We start from the raw sequence: 19,433 nt of genomic DNA on the forward strand, positions 1-19,433 counted from the left end.
TTTCACCCTTAATGACCATTTTTCATACTCAAGGGCCTTTTTTCAGCCTCAACGACTGTTTTCAACTCTCAGTGGCCATTTTTCTCACTGAACAAATGTTTTTCAACCTCAGCGATGGTTTTTCATCCTCAACTGTCATTTTTCACCCTTAATAACCATTTTTCACCCTCAAGTACTGTTTTTCATTCTTAACGACCGTTTTTTCAGTCTCTATGACCATTTTTCTCCCTTGACCGTTTTTCTCACTGAATGACTGTTTTACAGCCTCAATGACCGTTTGTAACTCTCAACCACCATTTTTTACTCTTAATGCCTTTTTTGACGCTTAACGAACATTTTTCCTACTCAATGGCCGTTTTTCACACTGAATGACCATTTTTCACTCTCTGAACATTTTTCACTTTCAGTGACCGTTTTTTTAACCCTTAATAATGTTTTCACACTTAATGACCATTTTTTCAGTCTGTATGACCGTTTCTCTCCCTCAACAACCGTTTTTCACACTCAATGCCATTTTTCACCCTGAACGGCTGTTTTTCACAATCATTGACCATTTTTAACACAATGGCCATTTTTAACACTGAACGACCATTTCTCACCCTCAACCATTTTTCACCTACAGCGACTGTTTTTCACACTCAGTGACCATTTTTCGCCTTTCACAACCCTTTTTCACCCGACCTCAACATCGGTTTTTCATACTCGGTGGCCATCGTAGCATCCTCCCGGTCGTGTGATCAAAATTTGCGACCTTCCAACAAAGCAAGAAAGCCTGATTCATTTAACAGCCATGGTACTAATTTCACCAGTGCTGGGATTCACTTAACAACCCTGGCAAGAAAGGTCACAAAAGGGGGTCAAATTCTCTGAACAAATGTTTTGCTTAGGGAAACCGAAATGTGGGACACAATTGTAGTCGTAAGTCGAGGGCTTCCTGTATTTCTCAGCTTTGGCCACTTTCTGATGTTGACTCCAACTCCCAGAAATCCCTGGCTGGGCCCAAGATTGAGAACCGCTTCTATTCATTTTTGCTCAAGTGATTTGGATGCTTAGATTGTTTTGTCTGGGACTTCTGATTCGAAATCCGCCCTTAATTTTAACTCTTTTTCCCATCCAGGTTGAACGTGGGAATGTGTCTTGGCGTGAACATAGTCAGCTGGTAGAATTGGGTCAAGATGAAGGTAAGAGCCTGTTAGAATTGTTGGCCTTTTAGACAAGACTTTATTGCATATATATATAAAGGTAAAGGTTCCCCCGCACATTCATGCTAGTCGTTTCCAACTCAGGGGCCGCTGAGCGCTGTTACCTTCCCACTGTAGTGGTCCCTATTTTCCTACTTGCATTTTTACGTGCTTTCGAACTGCTAAGTTGGCAGAAGCTGGGACGAGTAACAGGCGCTCACTCTGTTACGCGGCACTCGGGATTTGACCCGCCAAACTACCGACCTTATGATCGACAAACTCAGCCTCCTAAACCACTGAGCCACCGCGTCCCTGTGTGTGTGTGTGTGTGTGTGTGTGTGTGTGTGTGTGTAAATCTCATCCGTCATCCTCAGGCTGGTGGCTTCAGCTTCATTCTTCTGGGAGAAGTGTGTGGTAGTGGCTGTTTGTTCCTCTTTTTTAAACTGCCAGAGGGGGGGTGTTCTGTGGGTGGAGGTGTGCTCTGATTAGGTGGGGGGTTAGCTGTGTTCTGATTGGGTGGGAGTGTGTTTTGAATGGGGGCTGTGTTCTGATTGGATGTGTTTTGAGTGGATGGGCTGAGTACATATGCATGCTTATACTTTTCAGAGGTCCGATATTGTTCTATGTACACTCCTGTTGTCAAAAGTGAATTGCTGATAGTTCCGTGTGTTGTAGCCATAGCTCTAGTCATTGCCCATGTTCTCATACCAGAGGCCCTAAATGGTTGTTGCTCTTCTTCCCTGTGTTCTACATTGCAGGGTGGTTGTGTGTTGGTGCAGTCTTGATTTTGATGCCATGAGGCGCTCTGTGCATCGCGCACGTCGTTCCTCTTCCCAATTCCTTAGTGCCTGGTATGCATGGGGGAGGGCTACGTGCCGGTTGATAGAGGAGCTTCCTTAAACAAGTGGCCGCCTTTAGCAATTGCCTCGGTCTCTGTCAGATAAAAGACGTGGCTGTGTGTAGCCATGTGTGCCCACACCTGTGACTGTTGTTCTTGTCTTCCAATAGCTAGCTTGTTTTATACACAGGTAGAAAACACACATATATGAATGTAAATAGATACGTAATCTGTTTGGGGGTGTGGGTGTGAGTATTGCACAAATACATAAAAGGTAAAGGTTCCGCCGCATATGCGTGCTAGTCGTTTACAACTCTAGGGGCCGGTGCTCATCTCCGTTTCAAAGCCGAAGAGCCAGCGCTTGTCCGAGGACGTCTCCGTGGTCATGTGTCCGGCATGACTAGACGCCAAAGGCGCACGGAACGCTGTTACCTTCCCACCTTAGCAGTCCCTATTTTTCTACTTGCATTTTTTACGTGCTTTCGAACTGCTAGGTTGGCAGAAGCTGGGACGAGTAACAGGCGCTCACTCTGTTACGCGGCACTTGGGATTCGACCCGCCAAACTGCCGACCTTCTGATCGACAAGCTCAGCATCCTAACCCACTGAGCCACCACGTCCCTATGCACAAATACATATACAAATACAAATATAGTCGACCGTTGGCATCCCATCTCACAGAGGGGTTTCACTTTGTACACTGCGCTAGCCCTAGCACCGTGGGCTCACTCCTCCCAGCGACTACAATCAATCTAAGCCTCTCCAGGTGGGTGCCTGCTTTGCCCCTTACTAACTCAGGCAGGCAGGTAGTTGGCACCCCCGCCTCCCCCACCCCCACTCTAGACCTGTCCAACTGGGAAAACGCCACGGGTCATTTTAATTTTCCCAGTCCCAGTCCCTCCACCGTCTGGGGGCTGAGCGTACACCGGGTGCACCCCGAATCCAGCAGCGCTGTGATGATCCCCCTCGCCTCCCCAAGGAAGGCACCGCAATTTTGACGACCCTGGCCATCATCAGGATGACGGTACCACTCGGGTCGTATTCCCCCTCGCTGTCAGTCTCGTAGGAACCGTGACCCATTCGAGTGGTGATCTGCGTTCCCTCTTCCTCACTGGATTTTTGGGGGGGGGATAAATTCCTTGACCTGCTGCTGTACCAGTGTCTTTTTATTCAGCTTTGCCGGGGGGGGGGGAACTCTTCCTTTTGGCTTGACTGGCAGGTGGAGGAGCAGACGTTGGATGCAGCGCGAGGCCCTCAGCTGCTCGATGGCCCTCCTTCCCACATGTTCCTTGGTTCCAGCGAGGCTCCCGTCCTCTGGCGGAGGGGGAGGGTTTGTGCCTTCTTTGTCCACTACGGGATCCAACCATCTTGCTGGGATTAGCTCTTTTGCATGGGGTTGATCTCCGCTTCGCTGGCCACTCAGAACCATGCTTGTAGGATGCGCGGCTCCCATTCGGGTTATGCCGTTTTGGTGTCGTTCTCGGTTCACCCCTTCTCAGACGTAGGACACCAGTGTGCGCTCGGACAGGTCCCTCAAGTGTATTCTGTCACCGACCGCTTCCCCTTGCTTGATGGCATGGATACAGGCTTCTGCGCTTCAGGCCTCCACGAGGTCTCCCAACCACACTCGTAGAATCAGCGTGAACACATCCAGCTAGCCCGGCTCTGGCGCTCCTCCGTTGTGTAGGGACACTAACCATCTGGCAGCACCGCCTTCCGGGTTGTGTGAAACTCCGCGGCCCCTTCCCCTGTAGTGCTCCATGTGATGCAAACGTCTGGGCCAGGAAGTGAGCCAGCTCGTCTGGATCCCCATCGAAATGGAATATCAGAGGGGGTGTGGGAGTCCATTCGTCTGTTACCACCATGTATCCTGGCGGACGCCGATGATAAACCTATGGAAATCGCTTGGTGCTACCCCGGGGCAAAGGTGGCAGAGCTCGCTACCTCGGCTCCGGCTGGCGACCCAACCGTCTCGGCATTCGTTGGCACCATTGGTTACAGGAAGGTAGCAGATGGGTCGATCACAGACTTCGTTTCTCCACCAGTCTCGGTCACCACTGCCATAGCTCCCGGTGACATCAGTCCCTCGATCTTTAACCTGCCAATGGGCTGCAGGCAGCAACTGGAAGCTTCCACTCGATCAGCTCGTCCCACTCAACCGGTCATCTTGCCTTCCACTTGATCCCTCGGATCACGTGGACAACATCATGCCATAAGGAATCCTCGGCTTCCGTTGCCTTCCCCAATTTCTCTGCCCACCAGCGGGTCTTCCGGTCTCCGGTAGGGGTCATCTCTCGGTCTCTCTTTTAAGTTCGCTGGCTGCGGCTTCAGTTTTTCGCCGCTTTGTTTGAGAGACTCAACGGCTGGTTGCACTGCCGTCCCAGACTATAACGCTGAGGGTTCCTCGAGCTTCTTCCTCTCTAACGACTACTTGTCTGTCGCCGACATCTGGGGGTTACCGGGGGTGGGTGGGTGGGGTCAGTTGGCTGAACTTTTGATCACATGGGGATGCCGCAATGGATGTAATTCTGAGAAACGGTCCTAATTCGCTTTTTCCCCCCAGTGCTGTTGCAGCTTTGAACGGTCGCTAAATGAACGGTTGTAAGTCAAGGACTCCCTGTGCGTCACCCGGCATTAAATGAGCAGGGCCTAGATGCTTGACAGAAAGAGCTCATTCCATTTGTAGCCTCCTTGGAAATATATGCTTAGTGCTTAAATCCAGGATTTGGATTTGAATGTTTGTCGGTGGAGATTCTTACAGGTCGTGGTTGTCCCAAAGGTGGTTTTCTTCACGAGGCAACTGGACTTTCTTGTTTTTTTTCTTTGAAGACGTTTCACTTCTCGCTCAAGAAGCTTCTTCAGTTCTCACTGGGTGGTAGGGAATGGAAGGAGTTCTACTTCTTGCAGACAGCTGGTCATTTGCATTCTTTTAAACAGTTGTTGAGGCTCCTTGGAGGTTTATCTGAGTGATGCAAATGGGTGTGGAGCCTTCTGGGCTGCAGGCGGGACCCAGGGCAGAAAACATTCTGCAGCAAAGAAGGCTCCTCACCCATTTGCACCACTCAGGTGATCCTGAGGACATAGAGAAACCTCCAAGTGGCCTCAACGGCTCTCTTAAAAATGCAAATGACCAGCTGTCTGCAAGGAGCATAAATCCTCCCATTCCCCCACCATCCGGTCGGAGCTGAAGACGCTTCTGGGATGAGAAGGGAAACGTCTTCAAGGAAAAAAAAACAAAGCTCTGACCGGATGGTAGGGAATGGAAGGGTTTATACTACTTGCAGACAGCTGGTCATTTGCCTTCTTTTTGAGGGCCATTGAGGCTACTTGGAGATTTTATCAGTGGCCTCAGGGTCACCCAAGTGGCGCAAATGGGTGTGTTGTTGACTGGTCCTTTCAGCAGTTCCAAGAAGTCTCCACACCCATTTGTGCCACTCAGGTGACCCTGAGGACACAAATAAACCTCCAAGTGGCTTCAACGACTCTCTGAAAGAAGGCAAATGACCAGCTCTCTGCAAGGAGTATAAATCCTTCCATTTCCCACCATCCGGTCAGAGGTGAAGAAGCTTCTTGGATGAGAAGGGGAAAAAAAACCTGACCGGATGGTAGGGAATGGAAGGATTTATACTCCTTGCAGAGAGCTGGTCATTTGCCTTCTTTTAGAGAACCGTTGAGGCCACTTGGAGGCTTCTCTGTGTCCTGGTGGGACTTTCTTATTATTCTTCGAAGACATTTCGCTTCTCGTTCTTCAGCTCAGACCGGATGGTGGGGAATGGGAGGATTTATACTCCTCACAGAGAGCTGGTCATTTGCCTTTTTGTAGAGAGGCGTTGAGGCCACCTGGAGGCTTATCTGTGTCCTGGCAGGACTTTCTTATTATTCTTTGAAGACGTTTCGCTTCTCGTTCTTCAGCTCCGACCGGATGGTGGGGAATGGGAGGATTTATACTTCTTGCAGAAAGCTGGTCATTTGCCTTCTTTTAGAGAGCCGTTGAGGCCACTTGGAGGCTTCTCTGTGTCCTCAGGGTCACCTGGGTGATGCAAATGGGTGGGGAGCCTTCTTTGCTGCAGGATGTTTTCTGCCCTGGGTTCTGCCTACAGCCCAGAAGGCTCCCCACACATTTGCACTCTGGTTTAGAGAACAGACAAACCTCCAAGTGGCCTCAACGGCTCTCCAAAAGAAGGCAAATGACCAGCTCTCTGCAAGGAGTATAAATCCTTCCATTCCCTACCATCCGGTCAGAGCTTGGTTGCCCTCATCCACCCACCCACTCACCCCGTGTACTGCCAGGCCAGGCTACATTCACACGTGTCCCCAGGTCAGGCTCCATTCACACGTGTGGAAATATGTCAGGCTCCATTCATATTTGCAGACAGCCAGATCACGCTCCAACCACACGTGCATCTGTACTATCAGGCTCCATTCACACGTCTCCACGCCCAACTCAGACTCCACTCACACGCATGTATCCCCAGCTCAGGCTCCCTTTACACCTCTACACAGGTCAGGCTGCACGTATATCCCCATCTCCAGCTCCACTCCCACCCGTACACAGGTCAGGCTCCCTTCCCACCCATGTGTCCCCAACTCAGGGTCCCTTCCCACCTGCACGTATCCCCATCTCAAGCTCCATTCACACGTGCACACGGGTCAGCCCGCCTCCCCTCACACGTGCAAACCCTCTCGGGCTGCCTCCCCACGCATAGATCCCCAGCTCAGGCTCCCTTCAGACGTGCACATATCCCGCATCTCCCAGAATTCCTCAGCCGGGATGCTTTTAGACAGGGGTCTTCAAACTGGGCCCTTTTCGGACTTGGGGACTTCAACTCCCAGAATTCCTCAGCTGGGACACTTTAAGCTGGAGGTCTTCAAACTTGGCCCTTTGGTGACTTGGGGGACTTCAACTCCCAGAGTTCCTCAGCTGGGATGCTTTTAAGACACAGGTCTTCAAAATGGGCCTTTTTGTGACTTGGGGGACTTCAACTCCCAGAATTCCTCAGCCGGGACGCTTTAAGACAGGAGTCTTCAAATTTGGCCCTTTGGTGACTTGGGGACTTCAACTCCCAGAATTCCTCAGCCAGGATGCTTTAAGACAGGGGTCTTCAAAGTGGGCCTTTTTGTGACTTGGGGGACTTCATCTCCCAGAATTCCTCAGCCGGGACGCTTTAAGACTGGGGGGTCTCCACTCTTTGTATGTGTGTGTGTGTATATATGTGTGTCTGTCTGTCTGTGTGTGTGTTCAAACTTTGGCCCTTTGATGCCTTGGCGACTTCAACTCCCAGAATTCCTCCGCCGGGCAGTCTTGGCTGAGGCATGCTGGGAGTCGAAGTCCCCCCCACCACCACTCCCTAAGTCAGGGGTAGGCAACCTCGGCTCTTTTATAACTGGTGGACTTCAACTCCCAGAATTCCTGAGACAGCTATGCTATGCTGACTCAGGAATTCTGGGAGTTGAAGTTCACCAGTCATAAAAGAGCCGAGGTTGCCTACCCCGGGCCTAGGCCGCCTTATGACTCATGGACTTCAACTCCCAGAATTCCTGAGCCAGCCAAGCTGAGGGGAAAGGGAGAGGTTTCCAAGCTGAGCCAGGCTGGCTGAGGAATTCTGGGAGTTGAAGTCCACCAGTCATAAAAGAGCCGAGGTTGCCTACCCCTTGCCCTAAGTCACCAAAGGGCTGGGCTTCAAAGAAAAGGAGAAGAAAAGAAAAAGAAAGAAACCTACATCCGGGGCCTTTTCACCGCGCGCATGCGCACCGAGCGTCCGATCTCCCCGCCCTCCCGCAAGGAGTAGTGAAGTGTGGCCAAAGGGGGGGGAACCCAAGACGGGCGCAGGCGCAGTTTCTTTCCCAAAAAAAACCCAACACAAAAATCCCCTCCTTTCCTTCCCAAAACAAAAAAAAAAACCAAGGCGGGCGCAGGCGCAGTTTCTTTCCAAAGAAAAAAACCCAAGGCGGGCGCAGGCGCAGTTTCTTTCAAAAAAAAAAAACCAACAGAAAAAATGGCGGGCGCAGGCGCAGTTTCTTTCAAAAAAAAAAACCCAAGGCGGGCGCAGGCGCAGTTTCTTTCCAAAAAAAAATCAACACAAAAAACCCCTCCTTCCCTTCCCAAAACAAAAAAAATAACCAAGACGAGCGCAGGCGCAGTTTCTTTCCAAAAAAAAATCAACACAAAAAACCCCTCCTTCCCTTCCCAAAACAAAAAAAATAACCAAGACGAGCGCAGGCGCAGTTTCTTTCCAAAAAAAAATCAACACAAAAAACCCCTCCTTCCCTTCCCAAAACAAAAAAAATAAACCAAGGCGGGCGCAGGCGCAGTTTCTTTCAAAAAAAACAACACAAAAAAACCCTCCTTCCCTTCCCCCCCAAAAAACCAAGGCGGGCGCAGGCGCAGTTTCTTTCCCCCACCAAGGCGGGCGCAGGCGCAGTTTCTTTCCCAAAAAAAAAACCCAAGGCGGGCGCAGGCGCAGTTTCTTTCAAAAAAAAAAACCAACACAAAAATCCCCTCCTTCCCTTCCCAAAAAAAGAAAAAAAACCAAGGCGGGCGCAGGCGCAGTTTCTTTCAAAAAAAAAAAAAACCCCAAGGCGGGCGCAGGCGCAGTTTCTTTCCAAAAAAAAAAATCCAAGGCGGGCGCAGGCGCAGTTTCTTTCCAAAGAAAAAAAAACCAACACGAAAAACCCCTCCTTCCCTTCCCAAAACAACAAAAAAAAAAAACCACGGCGGGCGCAGGCGCAGTTTCTTTCCAAAAAAAAAACCAACACAAAAATCCCCTCCTTCCCTTCCCAAAAAAAGAAAAAAAACCAAGGCGGGCGCAGGCGCAGTTTCTTTCCAAAAAAAAGAAAACCCCAAGGCGGGCGCAGGCGCAGTTTCTTTCAAAAAAAAAACCCCAACACAAAAATCCCCTCCTTCCCTTCCCAAAACAAAACAATTAAAAAACCACGGCGGGCGCAGGCGCAGTTTCTTTCCAAAGAAAAAAAAACCAACACGAAAAACCCCTCCTTCCCTTCCCAAAACAACAACAAAAAAAACCACGGCGGGCGCAGGCGCAGTTTCTTTCCAAAAAAAAAAAAATCCAAGGCGGGCGCAGGCGCAGTTTCTTTCAAAAAAAAAAACCAACACAAAAATCCCCTCCTTCCCTTCCCAAAAAAAGAAAAAAAATCAAGGCGGGCGCAGGCGTAGTTTCTTTCAAAAAAAAAAAACCAACACAAAAATCCCCTCCTTCCCTTCCCAAAAAAAGAAAAAAAATCCAAGGCGGGCGCAGGCGCAGTTTCTTTCAAAAAAAAAAACCAACACAAAAATCCCCTCCTTCCCTTCCCAAAAAAAGAAAAAAAATCAAGGCGGGCGCAGGCGCAGTTTCTTTCCAAAAAAAAAAAACAAGGCGGGCGCAGGCGCAGTTTCTTTCCAAAAAAAAAACCCAACACAAAAATCCCCTCCTTTCCTTCCCAAAACAAAAAAAAAAACCAAGGCGGGCGCAGGCGCAGTTTCTTTCCAAAGAAAAAAAACCCAAGGCGGGCGCAGGCGCAGTTTCTTTCCCAAAAAAAAAACCCAAGGCGGGCGCAGGCGCAGTTTCTTTCAAAAAAAAAAACCAACACAAAAATCCCCTCCTTCCCTTCCCAAAAAAAGAAAAAAAACCAAGGCGGGCGCAGGCGCAGTTTCTTTCAAAAAAAAAAAAAACCCCAAGGCGGGCGCAGGCGCAGTTTCTTTCCAAAAAAAAAAATCCAAGGCGGGCGCAGGCGCAGTTTCTTTCCAAAGAAAAAAAAACCAACACGAAAAACCCCTCCTTCCCTTCCCAAAACAACAAAAAAAAAAAACCACGGCGGGCGCAGGCGCAGTTTCTTTCCAAAAAAAAAACCAACACAAAAATCCCCTCCTTCCCTTCCCAAAAAAAGAAAAAAAACCAAGGCGGGCGCAGGCGCAGTTTCTTTCCAAAAAAAAGAAAACCCCAAGGCGGGCGCAGGCGCAGTTTCTTTCCAAAAAAAACAACCAACACAAAAATCCCCTCCTTCCCTTCCCAAAACAAAAAAAAAACAAAAAAAAGCAAGGCGGGCGCAGGCGCAGTTTCTTTCCAAAAAAAAAAAAAAACCCCACACACGAAACCCCTTCCCCCTCCTCCTCCCCCCTCAATCCGGCTCCTCCCATCGGGCGTCTTCCTTTTTTTCCTCCTCGCGGCGTCGCGCGAGCGGAGGCGCATGCGCCCTGCCGCCGAGGCCTAGCTCTGGCATTGTGTTTGGCGCGCGCGCGCGCTCGCGCTCGCCCGCCAGCCAGCCAGCTATGGAGAATCCCGGCCCGCCCTGAGGGGGCGAAAAAAAAAAAAATTAAAAAAAAAATTATTTTTTTTATTTTTTTGGCGCCACCGTCATGGCGGCCGCCGTCTCCTCAGACGACGACGAGGCGGCTGAGGCGAATCTCCGTCGTCGCCGGGCCGCCGCCCGCCTCCGTCAAGCCGCTTTGCGAAGCCGGGCCCGAAGCCTTTGCCGTCGCCTCAGGGCTCTGCAGGCCCGTCAAGTCGAACGGCACGTCCGGCAGCAACTCAGCGGTTTAGCCGGCCGGCTTGAAGGCCCGAAACCTCGGCCTGGTCGAAACGGGCCCGAGCTGAGGCGTTTGGCGGCCGGCGCTTCGGCCCGTCTGCGGGCCGCCCAGCGAGGCTGCGACTCGGACGCCACGGAAAGCGCCTCGGCCTCCTCCTCCTCTTCCTCCTCTTCTTCTTCCTCCTCTTCCTCCTCTTCTTCCTCGTCGTCGTCGTCGTTGGGCAACTCTTCCTCCGACAGCGAAGGCCCTCAGCCGGGCCCCGGGCCCCGACGCAGCGCCCGAGTGGGGTGAGTGTCTCTGGCCGGCGGAGAGAGTGAGAGAGAGAGAGAGACGTGAGAACGGGGCCCCGAGCGGGCTGACGACACGGGTGTGAGCTGCGTGTGGGGATTCTGCGCGTGGGAAGGCAGCCCGACACGGGTTTGCGCGTGGGAGACGGAAGGGTGGGCGGGGGGCGTGCTGACCCGTGTGCACGTGTGAGCGGAGATGGGGATGCACGTGCACGTCTGAAGGGAGCCCGAGTTGGGGATCAAGGCGTGGAGAGGCAGCCCGAGAGGGTTTGCATGTGTGAGACGGGGGGGGAGGGCGGGTTGACCCGTGTACACGTGTGAGCGGAGATGGGGATACACGTGCACGTCTGAACGGAGCCTGAATTGGGGATCAAGGCGTGGAGAGGCAGCCCGAGAGGGTTTGCACGTGGGAGACGGAAGGGTGGGGGGTGCTGACCCGTGTACACGCGTACACGTGTGAGCGGAGATGGGGATATACGTGCACGTCTGAAGGGAGCCTGAGTTGGGGATCAAGGCGTGGAGAGGCAGCCCGAGAGGGTTTGCACGTGGGAGTGGGAGGGGGGCTGACCCGTGTACACGTGGCAGGGGAGCTGGAGATGGGGGGATAATATACGTGTGCGCGTCTGAAGGGAACCTGACCCGTGAACAAGGTCGGAAGGGAGCCTGAGCTGCGTGGAGAGGCAGACGGAGGGTGGGGGGGTGCTGACCCGTGTGAGCGGAGATGGGGGATACGTGCACGTCTGAAGGGAGCCTGAGTTGGGGATCAAGGCGTGGAGAGGCAGCCCGAGAGGGTTTGCACGTGGGAGTGGGAGGGGGGGGCGGGCTGACCCGTGTGCACGTGTGAGCAGAGATGGAGGATACGTGCAGGTGGGAAGGGAGCCTGCTGGAGAGGGTTTGCACCTGCGGGAGGGAGGGGAGCTGGAGATGGGGGATATACATGCGCACGTCTGAAGGGAGCCTGAGTTGGGGATCAAGGCGTGGAGAGGCAGCCCGAGGGGGTTTGCACGTGGGAGTGGAGATGGGGATACGTGCAGGTGGGAAGGGAGCCTGCTCGAGAGGGTTTGCACGTGGGAGTGGCTGACCCGTGTACGTGCGGCAGGGGAGCTGGAGATGGGGGATAATATACGTGCGCACGTCTGAAGGGAGCCTGACCCGTGAACAGGGTCGGAAGGGAGCCTGAGCTGGGGATCTAGGCGTGGGGAGGCAGCCCGAGAGAGTTTGCACGTGTGAGACGGAGGGTGGGGGGGTGCTGACCCGTGTGAGCGGACATGGAGGATACGTGCAGGTGGGAAGGGAGCCTGAGCTGGGGATCTAGGCGTGGGAAGGGAGCCAGATGTAGAGTTACATGGGGGAGTGGAGCCTCACCTGTGTACATATGTGAACAGAGCCTGAGCTAGGGATACATGCGTGTGAGTGGAGTCTGAGCTGGGCGTGGAGACGTGTGAATGGAGCCCGATAATACCGATACACGTGCGATTGGAGCGTGATCTGGCTGTCTGCAAAATATGAATGGAGCCTGACATATTTCCACCCACGTGAATGGAGCCTGACCTGGGGACACGTGCGAATAGAGCCTGACCTGGAGGTACACGGGGGAGGGCAGCCTGACCTGTGGACACGTGTGAATGGGGCCTGATCTAGAGGTACACGGCTGAATGGAGCCTGAGCTGGGTGTGGAGACGTGGGAAGGGAGCCTCAGCTGAGCGTACACGCGTCTGAAGGGAGACCGAGAGGTTTGCATGTGTGAAGGGTGCCTTGACCTGTGTACATGTGTGAGCTGGGCTTATATGCGTAGGAAGGCAGCCTGCCCTTGGTGTAGACACGTGTGAGGGGAGCCAGAGCGGGCATACGTGCTTGTGAGTGGAACCTGACCTGCATACATGTGTGAATGGAGCCTGATCTAAGAGGTACATGGGGGAGCGGAGCCTGACCTGTGTACAGGTGTGAACGGAGCCTGAGCTGGGCATCTATGCGTGTGACTGGAGCCTGACCTATGTATATCTGTGAATGAAGACTTAGCTGGGGATATGTGCATGTGAGTGAAGCCTGACCTGTCGACACGTGTGAAAGGTGCCTGATATTTTTTTTTTTTTTTTTTTTTTTTTTTTTTTTTTTTTTGCCACGCCTCCTGGAAGATGGCCGCTCGCAGCTGATCGCGGAGATCAAAGGATGCGAGTTTGGCATGGAGCCCTGCAGGGGGCTGCTGTTCCCTAGCCCGGATGGGCGACAGGACCCTCCGAGGCTTTGGTGGAGCCCGTAATGAGCGCCAGTAGTAACAACGGGGCGGTATTGGAAAGGGATGGCGAAGCGGCAAGGAGGCAAGGCTCCCAGACTCGAAGGGGCCAAGCGGAACGGCTCGATCAGGCTGACGGCCGAATTACAACGGCCGAAAGCAACCGGCGGCACGCTGCCGATGGGATCTTGCGGCGGTCCCCAAATCAGCTGTTAAGCGGCCAGCTTGGATGCGAGTAACCGGCGGCACCCCGCGGCAGCCTGTAAAGCGGCCGGTGATGGGCGGGCTGCAACGCGCAGTTTCCAGCCTTTTCTGGCTCGTTCAGACCGGCAGAGAGCATATACTAGCCGGCAGCTGCCGGTGGGATCTTGCGGCGGCCTCCAAATCAGCTGTTAAGCGGCCTGCTTGGATGCGCGGCATGCGGAAGCCTGCAACGGACATACAACGACCTGATCGATCTCCCTTCGATAGACAAACGGTCCGGCCCTGCAGCCACCTGCGGAGGAGCTGTAACGACCTGGGGCTGCCTACAAAGGTAGCCTGGACGGCGAGGCTCCAGAATTGGTGGCTGCTGCCCCCCATCTGCCCATCTATAAGATCTTCGCGCTCCCCACCCACGACAGAGGTCTGTGGGATGATGGCCACCGTCTGTAGGCTAGAGCGCCATTTAAAACCCTCCTATATCTGGTCTGGAGGGCGGAATTCACCAGGGACCACCTGAAGCTTTATTTGGAGGTGGGATGTGCCGAAAGGCCCCCGAGATAGCAGTTATCCTCTCGGGATCATAACTTTAAGTCCAGATAATCCCTCCTTCATTTTTTCACCGGAGACTGACTACAGCCCCTCGGTCGCGATGACATCTTAGGCATGGAGATAGATGAACTACCACCGCTCATCACCGGAGCTACGAAGTTATCCACCAACAGACTATGCTAGCATTCACCGGACTCTCTCTCCTCCTGCGACCTACCCGGAGCTGGATGGTGACCCCCTGAGATCCTGATCACTGTGAGAGGGTGACCATGTTCTCAGGAGCCACTACTTCAGCTCTGTGGTCTTGATATGCAGTTGTTCCTACCAGCTCGTCCTTTACTCCTATTTCCACCTCTGATGGCTTACACCAGAAGTGAGCTACTTGCCCTGAGAGCTTCCCCACTCTCTCAGAGATGGCCATCAGACCTACGCCGCCGTTTCCTTAATGACGGGTCCTGGGACCCCGAGAGGTGGCATGGCGCCAAGAAGAGGCTCTTGGGTTTTCTTTTAAAATTTTTTGAAGGGTTAGGGAGGGGGGAGGGTCAGGCCCAGCAAATCGAGGGGAAGATCCCACCGGACCTGTCTCAGCCTAAGTTGGCCAATGGTCGCGGCAATATGAGGGCCATGGAGAGTCTTGTAAACCAGGGGGATGGGACAGGGATACCGATCCCCACAGTAATTGGGAATGGCAGCAGATGGAGGAGCAGAGGGTCATATCGTATTCTGAGATCACGCCCACGCTATCTTCTTGCTGTGGCGCGCTCTGACCCTCTGGCTCCCGCTTGCTGCCCTGGGGAAGAGGGAGGTCTGACTCCTGAGCTCAGGCTGATCTATTTTAATGCCAGGTCTGTTGTGAATAAAGCTCCCCTCATCCATGACTTGATCGAGGAGGAAGGCGCAGACCTGGCATGCATCACGGAAACCTGGCTGGGCCCAGAGGGAGGGGTCCCTCTGACTGATTTATCCCCCCCAGGTTTCCGTGTGCTACATCAACCTCGAGCTCAGGGTAGGGGAGGTGGCGTGGCGATCGTTATCAGAGAGACCCTCCATCCGCGGGAGGCCACTGCCCCTCAGATAGACGGATGTGAATCCCTCCTCTTAAGGTGGGGTCCTGGTGGTCAGTTGGGCCTACTTCTGGTATACCTCTCTCCAAGCTGCACAGCAACGGTTCTACCCAAGCTACCTGACGCCATCTCAGGATTGGCGGTCGAATTTCCAAAGCTTATGGTACTGGGAGATTTTAATCTACCTTCCCTGGGCAGTGCATCAGAAGTGGCCCGAGAGTTCATGGCCTCCATGACGGCCATGGACCTTACTCAAATTACTCAGGACCCAACTCACGAGGGAGGAAACATGCCGGATCTAATTTTTGTCTCTGGGCAGTGGCTAAATGGGCTGGGTGGGGTTACTCCAACATCACAACCCCTGTCATGGACAGACCACTACCTCCTGCGGTTGGGCCTCCGTCACGTCACCCCCCGATGTCAGGAAGCGGAACCGACCAGGTGGTTCCGCCCCAGGCGCCTGATGGACCCAGATAAATTCCAGATGGCGCTTGGACCGATTCCCACCTCCCTCTCCCACAACCCGGCCGAGTCCTTAGTTAATGCCTGGCAACAGGCTGCTTCGGAGGCGCTCGACCGCGTTGTCCCTTTGCGGCCTCTGACCCGGCGCAAGTCCCGACTCGCTCCTTGGTTCTCCAAGGACCTGCGGGAGATGAAGCGCCAGAGAAGGGGCCTAGAGAGCATTTGGAGAGCCAGTCGGTCCGAGTCTGACCGAACACAGTTAAGATCCTTTTCTAGATCCTATCTTGTGGCAATGAGGGTGGCAAAGCGCGCCTACTTCACCACCCTCATTGCGTCCGCAGATAATCGCCCGGCCGCCCTATTTAGAGTGGTCCGCTCCCTTTTAAGTCAAGAGACGGGAGAGGACCCCCTACATGGACGGGCTGAGGAATTTAGTAAATATCTGGTGGACAAAATTGCTCAGATTCGGGCTGGTCTGGACTCTGACTGGGCAGTATCTAACGAGAGGAAAACGATGAAGGTACATGGGGGAGTGGAGCGTGACCTGTGGACACGTCTGAGGGGAGCCTGGGTTGGATATATGTGCACGTGGGAATGGAGCCTGACCCGCGGGCACGTGGGAAGGGCGCCTATCCCCAGCTCAGGCTCCACTCACCCTTGTACCTCTAAGTCAGGCTCCCTTCACACGGCTACACAGGTCAGACTCCCTTCACAGGCGTGTATCCCCAGCTCAGGCTCCATTCACCCGTGTACCTCTATATCAGGCTCCCTTCACACGGCTACACAGGTCAGACTGCCTTCACAGGCGTGTATCCCCATCTCAGGCTCCAATCACCCGTGTACCTCTATATCAGGCTCCCTTCACACGGCTACACAGGTCAGACTCCCTTCACAGGCGTGTATCCCCATCTCAGGCTCCACTCACCCGTGTACCTCTATGTCAGGCTCACTTCACACGGCTACGCAGGTCAGACTCCCTTCACAGGCGTGTCTTCCCAGCTCAGGCTCCGTTCACCCGTGTACACAGGTCAGGCTCCACTCGCACGCATGTATTCCCCACTTCAGGCTAGAGGTACATGGGGGAGTGGAGCCTTGAGCTGGGGATCGGTGCGTGGGAAAGGAGATCGAGAGGTTTGCACGTCTGAATGAAGCCTGAGATGGGTGTGTGCATGGAAGAATGGAGCCTGACCTGCGTGCACGTGTGAAGGGTGTCTGAGCCTGGGTGGGGAGACGTGTGAACGGAGCCTGAGATGGGGGTGTCCGTGTAAAGAACTGAGCCTGGCCTGGGAATGAAGACTTAGCTGGGGATATATGCCTGTGAAGGGAGCCGGAGATGTTTGCATGTGGGAATGGCGCCTGAGTTGGGTTTATGCACCTATGGGTGGAGCCTGACCTGTGTGCACGTGTGAAGGGAGCCCAAAATGGGGATATATGTGCCCGTGTGAATGGAGCCTGACCTGCGGACACGTGTGACGGGCGCCTGATCTACATGGGGGAGTGGAGCCTGACCTGTGTGCACGTGGGAATGGAGCTTGATCGAGAGGTACACGGACGAGGGGAAGCGGAGCTGTCTGTGGCCGTGGGCGAATGGAGCCTGAGATGGGTTTGTGCACGCGTGAGCGGAGCCTGACCTGTGTACACGTGTGAAGGGAGCCCCAAATGGGGATATATGTGCCCGTGTGAAGGGAGCCTGACCTGCGGACACGTGTGACGGGCGCCTGATCTACATGGGAGAGTGGAGCCTGACCTGTGGACACGGGGGAGTGGAGCTTGAGCTGGGGATACATGCGTGTGACTGGAACCTGAACCTGCCTACATGTGTGAATGGAGCTTGATATAGAGGCACAAGGGGGAGGGGAGCCTGAGCTGGGGATCCATGCGTGGGAAGGGAGCCTGACCTGTGTACACGTGTGAATGGAGCCTGAAGTGGGGAATACATGCGTGCGAGTGGAGCCTGACCTGTGTACACGGGTGAACGGAGCCTGAGCTGGGGATACACGCCTGTGAAGGGAGTCTGACCTGTGTAGCCGTGTGAATGGAGCCTGACTTAGAGGTACACGGGTGAGTGGAGCCTGAGCTGGGGATACACGCCTGTGAAGGGAGTCTGACCTGTGTAGCCGTGTGAATGGAGCATGACATAGAGGTACACGGGTGAATGGAGCCTGAGATGGGGGGGGAGTGCGCACGCAAGAATGCGAGCCTGATCTGTGTCCACGTGTGAAGGGAGCCTGATCTGGGCATACATGCGTGTGAGTGGCGCCTGGCCTATGTAACGCGTGTGAAGGGGGCCTGAGCTGGGGATCTATGCGTGGGAAGGGAGCCGGAGAGGTTTGCACGTGTGAATAGATGTAGAGCTACGTGGGGGAAGTGGAGCCTGACCTGCATACGAATGTGAATATAGAGCCTGAGCTGGGGATACACGCGTGTGAATGGAGCCCAACCCGGGCACGTGTGTGAGCGGAGCCTGAGCTGGGCGTGGAGACGACGTGTGAGTGGAGCCTGAGCTGGGCATACACGCGTGTGAATGGAGCCCGAGCTGGGCACGTGTGTGAGCGGAGCCTGAGCTGGGCGTGGAGACGACGTGTGAGTGGAGCCTGAGCTGGGCATACACGCGTGTGAATGGAGCCCGAGCCGGGCAGGTGTGTGAGCGGAGCCTGAGCTGGGCGTGGAGACGACGTGTGAATGGAGCCTGATAATACAGATACACGTGTGATTGGAGCAGGATCTGGCTGTCGGCAACTAGGAATGGAGCCCGACATATTTCCACACGCGCGAAGGGAGCCCTGACCTGGGGACACGCGTGAACGGGGCCCGATCGAGAGCTACACGGCTGAAGGGAGCCTGAGCCAGGTGTGGAGACGTGGGAAAGGGAGCCTCGGCTGAGCGTACACGGGTCCGAAGGGAGACCGGGAGCTTTGCACGTGTGAACGGAGCCTTGACCTGGGGATTCCCGTGCGCAAGAACGGAGCCTTGACCCGGGGACACGTGTGAATGGAGCCTTTCTAGCGAGATAACAACGGGGGAGCCTGACCTGGGTCTGGAGAACGGGATGAAGGGATTCTCCGGCTTGGCTCCGCCCGTCGACGCAGCCTGACCTCTTTCTCCGGGTCTGACTCCAGCCCGACCTGGGTCCATGTGGGAACGCATCCCAAAAGACGACTGACCTCTTGCCGTGTACACGTGGGAATGCATCCTGACCGGTGTCTCTGTGTGTGTGTGTGTGTCTGTGTGTGCGTACACTTCCGAAGGGAACCTGACCTGGGTGTCCGTGTCTGAATGGACCCTACCGGGGGTTGCCTACGCCCCCGGGAACAACGGCCTGAGCCGGGCGGGAACCCCGGGTGCCCATCGGGAGGGAGACGGACCCGGGTGGACGCGTGCGAATGGCACCCGTGCGGATTCTCGCCAGGTCGGGAGACGGGCGGGTCCGCTCGAACGGCCGCCGGGCCTGCCTGGCGTCGTCCTCCGCCTTTCCCCAAGAACGAGGGTCTTCCGCTTGGCGGGACAAGGGAAGGAAAAGTCGGGGGGGAGGCGCGCCCCGTGGCGAGAGGCCGACCTGGGTTTGCACGTGTGAATGGAGAGCGGGGTGGCGTTGTGAGGGTCGGAGCTGGGGGGCGGGGGTGTTTCCGATGCCGTTGAGGTGTTAAATCGGGAGGATGTTCCCTGGTTGGGGCACGGAAAGCGCCAAGCTCGGAAAGCACTAGGGACCCCCCCAACCTCTTCCTCCTCCTCTTCTTCCTCTTCCTCTTCGCCCTCCCCTCCTCTTCCTCTTCCTCCTCCATTCTAGCATTGATGATGTTCCCTAGTTGGGTCATGAAATGTCTGCAAGGAAATCACCCAGGGTCTGTCTGTCCTTCCTTCCTTCCTTCCTTCCTTCCTTCCTTCCTTCCTTCCTTCCTTCCATCTGTTTTCCTTCCTTCCTTCCATCTATCCATCTTCCCTTCCTCCATCCCTCTTTTCTTCCCTCCCTCCCTCCCTCTCCTTCTTTCCTTCCTTCCTTCCTTCCTTCCATCTGTTTTCCTTCCTTCCTTCCTTCCTTCCATCTATCCATCTTCCCTTCCTCCATCCCTCTTTTCTTCCCTCCCTCCCTCC

General features: G+C 54.3%; 1 protein-coding gene across 2 annotated transcripts in view; it reads left to right on the forward strand.

Annotated features, from left to right (window-relative positions):
- Positions 1-10,185: 10,185 nt before the first annotated feature.
- LOC308678065 (KAT8 regulatory NSL complex subunit 1-like) overlaps positions 10,186-19,433 on the forward strand; it is a 40,030-nt gene continuing 30,782 nt past the window's right edge. For both annotated transcript variants that reach the window (XM_081344891.1, XM_081344892.1), the window contains exon 1: positions 10,186-10,829. In XM_081344891.1, coding sequence (XP_081201017.1) covers positions 10,372-10,829 — 458 coding nt within the window. In that variant the 5' untranslated portion in view covers positions 10,186-10,371. The remainder of the gene's footprint in view (positions 10,830-19,433) is intronic.

Source organism: Vipera berus (genome assembly GCF_964194415.1).
Source record: "Vipera berus genome assembly, chromosome: Z".
Classification (NCBI taxonomy): Eukaryota; Metazoa; Chordata; class Lepidosauria; order Squamata; family Viperidae; genus Vipera; species Vipera berus.